This window comes from Juglans regia, chromosome 13 (assembly GCF_001411555.2).
Source record: "Juglans regia cultivar Chandler chromosome 13, Walnut 2.0, whole genome shotgun sequence".
Taxonomy (NCBI): Eukaryota; Viridiplantae; Streptophyta; class Magnoliopsida; order Fagales; family Juglandaceae; genus Juglans; species Juglans regia.
In genome coordinates, this window is record NC_049913.1 from 6,230,774 (window position 1) to 6,239,301 (window position 8,528).

The 8,528-nt window shown below is 36.6% G+C and overlaps 1 protein-coding gene across 1 annotated transcript; it reads right to left on the bottom strand.

Moving 5' to 3' along the window:
* LOC108993301 (auxin transporter-like protein 5) lies at positions 1-4,627 on the bottom strand. The gene is made up of 8 exons (XM_018968181.2): positions 4,293-4,627; positions 3,990-4,175; positions 3,766-3,878; positions 3,445-3,628; positions 2,937-3,034; positions 1,797-2,004; positions 1,402-1,659; positions 1-675 (listed from the first exon to the last, which is right to left on the bottom strand). The coding sequence occupies exons 1-8, from the start codon at positions 4,446-4,448 to the stop codon at positions 415-417; spliced, it is 1,464 nt and encodes a 487-aa protein (XP_018823726.1). The 5' UTR covers positions 4,449-4,627; the 3' UTR covers positions 1-414.
* Between the last annotated feature and the right edge of the window lie 3,901 nt (positions 4,628-8,528).

Genomic DNA, 8,528 nt, shown 5'->3' on the forward strand with positions numbered 1-8,528 from the left:
TTAGATGAATATCATTACTTTTATGTTTATATTTTGAAAGAGTAGCAAGCATATGGCTGCACGAGTATTAGAAGTAGAAAATTCCGAATATTTCAATATTGGATACAACTCTTTCTTCTTTTGTGAAATGCATAGCAAAGACCCTAAACTAAATAAAAAAGAGACAGAAAGATACACATAGTAGAACAAGGTATTTGCTTTAATTGATGGAAATGGCTATTGGCCGAATACATATTTTGCTGGGTCTAATTCAACTCCACATTTATCTCCTTCCTCTGTTGTCATGTTGTTCCAACGGGCAAAGATGCAATGAGATAACTAGGCTAGCTGAAATACTGTGAAAGCATCTGGAGGAAACTGATCAGCAAAACTACTGGGTACGGGGTACAAATCAATGGCTGAGGTGTGGCGAGTTTAGGGGTGGGGATGGTAGTGAACAGGAGAAGGTGCTGTGGCATTGAGATCAAGGCGTGGTGTTGGTGGTAGAGGTGGAGGAGGGCATTGATAACACTTTGTGAATAGCCCAAAAGTGTCAATCTGGTGTACGAAGTTTGTCACGCTCGCCCATCCACCGAACCCAAACCCAACCACTAGCACCCATACCACCACAAACACATTCATCGTGTACGCCCCTACCCATCGGCCCATGTACTTTGGTGGCTGCTCCACTGCATTCTGCATCACAACCATTTATCACAAACTGTTATACTGCATTCTATTAATTTATAAACTCATACCCAAAAAAAAACAAACTAAAGAAAACTTCTCATCAAGCTTTCGAGTAGCTCTTCATGCCGTAGCTTCTAAAATTTGATTATTATTTTTGGATTAAGATATAAAAGTAAACCAAAACCACATTTACTTTATACTAACGGCTAATGCTGCAGTAAAAGGCAAATGCTACTACTGTAAGAAAGGGTGTGCACGTAGATATAAGAGACAGGAGATGCAGAGGTGGAGGTTTTTCGGATACTTCCCTGACATCGGGAATCAGGCACGAACAGATATTCTGGATCGTAGTGGTCAGCACGAATCCCGTGCCTTTGTGCATTGTTTGTCCAGTCTAATTATCTATTACTTTCTTTCGTGCATTTAGTAAACACGACTTGGAGATAAGTAAAGAGCATTAAAATCCAAACATTTTCGGTTTGGGAGAACGGCCCGGGACTGGTCTGCTATACGGTGACCACACGCTACCGATCTGTGTTCCTTAATTTTTACCCTTTACTTTCTTAAATGATAATAACAAACATTGAGTATTAACTATCAATTGAATTGTTTAACTGCTCAGTCAAACATCTGACACTTGGCCGAACCTGAAAAAGTACTTCCTCAGATGTTTCAACTGGGTTGACAGAATATTATGGTGTATATACAGAGCAAGATTATAAGGTAGGGTACCTCTCGGGCAGCGGCTGATTTGAAGGTGAAAATGTGGGCCATAGCGGGGATGATGTAGACTGTGAAGCTAACGAGAAGTGATCCAACGGCGGAGTTGATGGGGCCAAAGAATGGGAAGATAATGGCCAGGAACCATATGGGGACGACAACAGGCAATCTTGCTGCTGCACGCTTGCATAGACTCTTGCACTCATGCATACCTATGGCCTTCTCCCATACAAAGTATAAGGGCGTGCATGCAAACCCAAATGTTATAAACTGCAGGAATCAGATAAAAAAAATATCATTATAGTTCTTCTCAAAAATTAAAAAATAAAAACTTGACTACAAGGAGGTGTAAATTAATCATGTAATACATATGAATATGAATATGAACATGAGGATGGAGGTCATGCCTGATGTATGAGCATTAAAATGACCGCCATGTCTCTGAAGGGTGATCTTGGGAGCAGAGCAAAAGCGTTGGAGTGATTGAGGAGCATGTCTCCAAATGCCCAATATACTGCTGATGCGGAGGGAAGCGTCAGTGTTAGGACATACAGTGTAGCCAGCAAGTATATGGCCTTGAACTTCTGAGGCTTCCACATTGCATGCATGATTTCCCTGACCCACCAACATTTATCAGATTCAGCTAGTGTTAGCAGCGTTTTAATCTTCTTCTCAGTACACACGAAAGGAGCACAAAAGCAAAAACAAAATCAAAGTATAATTTTTAGGTCATATTTTTTTGTTCAGACAGTATTGTTCAACCTTAGGCTATGTCGTAAAACATCCTCCAAATATGGCTAAGGTGTACTTGGGCTAAGATCATCCTACATATTTATCATTTATAGAACATTGTCATCTACTTGACAGATGTGCAAAGTCACCATGAGGTAGGGACCATAGAGATTTTCTTTTTGCTGTTACATATAAATATGAACAAAAAATTTTGGGAAACTTTAATATTAAGCTTATTATTTTGTAGCTGATGTGGATTTCGCTTATTAACTTGGGAGTAATTTATGTATAATGTAAAAAAATGGGTATTAAAAAAAAGTATGTTTTTGACACTTTTTTTTATAATATGATCTACCTTTTTATCAAAAAAAAAAAAAACTTGTAAATTGAATATATCATTATTCAAAACCCTCCTCTCACGATAAAAGCTAAAGCACAGAGAGCGAAAAGAGTATTTGCTTTATACCTGAAAAAGGAAGAGAGGGGTTCCCAAGAATAAAGACTTTTTGTATCCCACGCCAAAGAAGTAAAAATATTTTTGATAATTGAGAATATTCGGGAGGTAAATAAAGTTTTTTCAGATCGGTCACTAAAATCACGTGGTCAGATCATGTCCAACGAAATGTAATGTAGGTTTAGTCACTTTCAAAATGACGTAAAAGTTTCAAACCCAGCCTTGTTGCATATATAGTTTAGTTTATTTCAAATCTATGACCAGGTCAAAAGCAAATTGCAAATGAGGAGCAAGCTACATGAGCAGATTCCTAAAAAACGTGAAAGGCACCATTTTTTTAAAAATCAGGGCTTTGTCTTACACAGTAACAGCATGTCCCCCGAATGTGTAGAGAATGTTGGTGGACCCTGTGAAGTATAGCACCAGCTTGGTTGGACCCGAATGCTTAACACCCTCAACCTATATACAAGTCACCACCACGCATCAACCACTAATTATTAGTACTAAAACTAAAAGGCCAAGAAATAACAATATAAACCAGAAGCCTAAGAACACGCTGATGGCCTCCAAAAGTTTTGTGCTTTTGAAGATCAGTACTGTACCTCGTGTCAACGGTAACACGAGTTGAGCAATTAATACATGTTGTCATTTCTTTTGTAGTTCTCTTTCACTAGGGGAGACCTCTTTAATCATGAGTACTACGTATCATAGTGCAGCATTGTTATCTAACTTGTAACAGAGTACGTAAATTAATCAATTAGTCATAATGGCATGAGTACTTTTAACTTCATGATTCATACAGTTCTATATACGAGTTTGATCTTATGGAGTTGTTAAGATTGTGATTAAATTGGAAATGAAATGATTACCTGGCCATGGAGGAGGGAGGCAATGGTGAGGTACCAAGCAGTGTAGGTGGTCATTATGAGGCCTAAAAAGGACCAAATTCTGTAGTTGTGGAAGGAAGGGATAAAGACAGTCGTGGCACAGCAAGCTCCGAAGATGTAAGTCCAAGTCCTCTTGTCTAGATTATCATTTATGTAATAGATGTTGCTGAAACATTAAAAAGATTCCCAGTTAATTTGCGGAAATTGATGATCAGATTTGAGGCACTTGTTTATTAGGAAAACTTGTAGATATAAAATTGAGATATATAGCTAAAAAGCTTTGGTCAGAATCGGTAGGTATACCTCGCACAGGCAATGAGTTGAATGACAGATCCAAACAGAAGGAAAGTGCAGTTAAATGCCAAGCCCACGTTCCTCCAGTGTTTTCCTAGGAGTCCATCAAGAACCTCAAACCACTACATGATTAAGAACGTGGAACCCATGTGAGAAGCCGATAAGCATATATTGCTAAATAAAAGGGAAGAAATTGTCTTTTCTCTATCTAGTTGTTGAAGATCGAGTGAAACCTGGATGACATGGTTCCTGAAATCAACTTTTTCTCTTTCTTTTCTGGTTCTGTATTCTACGTAGAGTACGCTAATGAGATATGCTGTCCAGCTACCCAGCAATCCATAGAAGAGCTGAAAAAGTATGCCGGAGAGCATTCCCAGCTGGGAAAATGAGTAGGGCAATGTAAGTAGAACTTGAGCCACCTGAAACAAAGAAAGAAACAGACCCCCGAAACCATTAGGAAAAACTACCAAGCCAAGAATAAGAAGCGCAGAAATGGACCAGTCTTGGTAAAACGAAGGGAAAGCAAGATAATGGACCTGGTTTGAAGCACAGCTAAACCATGCATCATATACAGATCCACCGTGCCAAAAGAAATTAGATAGCTTGGTTTTCACATCCTTGGGCTTCCCTTCAGTTTCCATTTCAACATAACTGCCTACTATCACAGTCTCCACCACCTTATCAGATGCCATATTCGTTCCTCTCTCTCTCTCTCTGTGACTCTACTGCTGTTCTATCTTCTTTGTCTTTAATGGTGAGGAGTGTTATGTAATGCAATGAAGGAGTACTGAGATATGAGATAGCTAGAGGGGATGGAGAGAGGGTAATGCTATGGTGGTATATATATACCCACACACAAGACACGCGAGGGGTTCTCCAAGGGGCTATGTTTGAAAGGTATTTAAGAGAAGAGAATCCACTTTTTGTTTCGTGGTAGTAGCTTTGAGGAAATCCGCTAGTTCTCGAGCCCTTTTCTGTAATTTTAAAAAAATATATAAAGTTGTTGCTCAGCTTATAATAATTAAAACAGTTTAATTAATCACGATTAAGTTATGATATCAATAATTAAATAAATAGGGAGGGTGAGTGGCTGAGGCTGGGCTCTTCCGGTCGCACGAGCGGGTCTCCCCGTTTCCCGAGCCGATGTACGTAGCAATTACCATTACCACATTCCTTCTCAGCTTCCAAAGCCATATATAATAAATATTACCCCGTAACTTGTCTCATCTATGCATACATTTCACATACGGCTTCTAATATCACTCACTTATATCACCATTTACATGGAATTAAGCTGATCAACAAAATAAAAATAAAGGGTGGGGGCTAAGGGAGATGTGAATGAAATTATAACAAAGTAGACCACATGATTGCACCCAAACGGGCGTGTTCGCTTTACAAGAAAGAAGAAAGCTGCTTTTATCACATGGCCGGCTAAGCTTTGTGGACTCGAGAATCCCCCCACCCCCCCCATCCAAAACCACATTTCACAACTGTATTAATTTTTTAATTTTCTCAGATAATTTATTATTCACATGGCCGGAGGAGTTACTGATCATCAACTCTGTTAATCAAGGGACAAATTAACATGATGATGATCATGATGTGTGGACAATCCAAGAAGCTGTCTATAGCTAGATCAGTTAATGTTACACCCGTGCCCTTGGAAATGGCATATGATCTGATCATATTGTTAATATAATCTTGATGTTCAAATATTTATTATATATGGTGTTATAGTTTTTGGTAGTCTTTAATTATAATACAATATGTCAGTTTTTTCTGAGTCCAAAATGCGGAGTACTGCAAAACGTTCTGTACTTACATGCATGGTAAAAAATGATGTAATTTTTTAATTTTCCAAAACAAAAGTAAAAGAGTGAAATTCAAACATGAGGGAGGGGGCACCGATGTCAATAGAAGTTCTAGACAGCCAAACAGGTACCTGTCTCTAATTCCTTCTTTTATTGATATTTTTGTCTCGCTGGATCATCATCTTTTTTGAATTTGAGCAATAAGTCGCCTAGCTATAGGAAGATTATATTGACCATATATTTCATGTCATGATGATAAACCATAATCATGACTTTGTCTTCTTGTAAATTAAGAAAAAAACCCTCTACCTATAACTGATCATCATTATATTATGAGAAAAGCATGAGTTCAGGTTCTAAAAGGCTTTTGTTTTGGTGCAGTGCAACATATTCAAGGGTTTTGTTGGACGCCTACATCTCCTACTTGTATTGTCACGCTTTCTAGTCTCCGGGACCAGAAACATTCACTGTAGCTCGTGTCTCCTTGACCTGACCACATGTTCTGCATGCTAGCTGCAGCCCCATAGCAGCATGCATGTTTCTTTCTATGTTTAATTTTTAATAACATTAGCTTTTCCCGCCCTTGATTGACTATATATGGTGAGATCAGATAAACTTATAGCTACTGTTGTTACTCCTAGATGTTATTGTAGCATAAAAAAAAGTTTAATGACTCTAATGTTGGTAGAAGTTTAAACAGTACCTTTATACCTGTCTTCCTTTTAAGTTTTTGTGTTCCCTGATCTTGAAGTATATTGTTCCATTCGGGTTTTCTTTATACAAGATTTTCTTTTTTGTTTGAAATTTATATTCCAGATCGTGAGGAACATATATCGATCCTCACCTGAGACTTCAAGACAGATTTTATTGGATTGTGATCATATTGATTAGGAAAGACACAGATGTTTCAAAATTTAACTATTCATACTTATTAGAAATACAGACTAGACAAGCTGCAACTAATGATCCAGCGTGGTAGAGGTTTCTCGCACGCCAGCCCCCCCCCCCCTTGCGGCAGGTGGAAGTACCGTCATGGATATCACGCTAACTCATCCCATGATGAACAATAATTCCTCACAAAAATTATTATATTTTTTGAGTTGGAGTTGGTATTCAAAGAACTATGTTGACGTTAACAGCTTGTTATCTTCGGAGTAGAAAGATCATCATACAGCTCATCACTTATCAGACTCAAATCCACTATCAATGATTTGAATACAAAATGAATTCAGACATCTAATTTAATTGCTCATTATCTTGCTCTGCCTCTCACGCCTTTATGTTTAGATAGCTAAATCTAGTGAAACATCTGCTTAATTAGAGTCGTTTGATACAGATTAAGTTGGCAATGATTAAAGCTCCACACTGGGTCAAACTTTTTTACAGTGGCATAATGGGAATGAAACCCAGTATTGACTTGATCGAATTGCAAATACAAAACGTGGGTCCTTGGTCCTACACAATGCGCGCATCAATCCATGGTTGTCAACTCCATTAACAAAGCCCCATTTTTGGTGATGCAGTATAATTGACTTGGGAGCAATTTGTCCACAAACATCATCATGCTGCTTTCGGCTTTATGGCAACCATGCTGAGAGCAATTTTCTGGTCCAAACAAAACCATTAAAGCTGGATTTGGACGATGCAGAACACGGAAAAAGGGCGGAAAGTAATTTCCGAAACATATTGAAATGGCCCTGTTTGTTGCAAAAAATGCTGGGCCATGGCTAGGACTCAAAATATTCACTCTCAACTGGCCCATTTATGAATTGGATCTGTGTACCTTGACACGCTACAAAAAAATCCAAAACAAGATGGGCCCATTCATACACTAGGCTAAAGTTGAAACTTTGATTCAAGCCTAAAGTAAAAACAATTTGTTGACACAATCATAAATTTTCTATAATTTTATACAGTTTTAACAAGAAAAGGATCATAACAATGATAGTTGTCTGTTGAAATGCAGAAACAGTGAACAACCCAAGTTTAAATTCTGAGGAACATAATTATTACCTAAAATTTTGTTCCTTGTGTTTTATTAAAAAAATAATTTTTTAAAATTTCATAAAGAGTTATTTTACTTTCAAATCAATTTATACAACAGATCATATATATTATTTAAATAATAAGATTGATTTCTAATGTTAAAATTTTAAATTTTTTATTTTAATTCAAAATATTACCTATAAACATTTTATAAGATGTGACCACACGGTCAGTATTTTTAATTTCGTATCGTATTGATCTGTACAATTGAAATTTTCTGTATTAGCTATTGGGCCGATACAGGTATTATATGTGTTTTGTATCGGCCTATATTTCAGCTTGTACCGGCATGTATATCAAGTTGTACTAACTAATATTTCAGCCTTTATTTTTATTTTTTCAAATTATAAATTTATTTTTTGACCTTCAATTGAGATTAAACTATTTATAATTTATATATTTATATATAATTTATTCATATATCAATTATTTCAAAACGATACATAAAATTATTTTCATATTAAAATAATTTATTTTAATACGTTGATAATACTACATCTGATACGATATTTAAAGAAAAATTATATACATAAACCTCACATTCTTGCACATTATTTAAAAGTATATGAATTTATTCTTTTATCCTCATATTTTATAAAATGTAAAATATGAAATATGAAATATGAAGATAAAAAAATAAAATTACATATTTTTTAAATAGTATATAGAGTATGAAGCTTACGTTTACCATAACTCATATTTAAAACATTGCACACGATCCACACCTGTCTTATAAACATTTCTTTCTTTCGCAAATACGCAAGAAGTTTCTCGGACGGCTAGGATAATCCATCAGGTAAATCTCAAGGCCCGACGTGGCAAAGTGTGATTCGAGAGCAGCCTGTGCCCAATTTATAACGTTAAAATAGTCCCGCGAAACGTCGTATCTATTTAGACTATTTGTTTTCCAAT

Excerpts from the sequence above, each read along its gene's own strand:
- LOC108993301 (XM_018968181.2), bottom strand. The coding sequence starts at position 4,448 with ATGGCATCTGATAAGGTGGTGGAGACTGTGATAGTAGGCAGTTATGTT. Across the intron at positions 3,629-3,765 it reads CAACTCATTGCCTGTGCGAG|CAACATCTATTACATAAATG; the intron begins GTATACCTACCG and ends TTAATGTTTCAG. Across the intron at positions 2,005-2,936 it reads GGGGGACATGCTGTTACTGT|GGAAATCATGCATGCAATGT; the intron begins GTAAGACAAAGC and ends TTGGTGGGTCAG.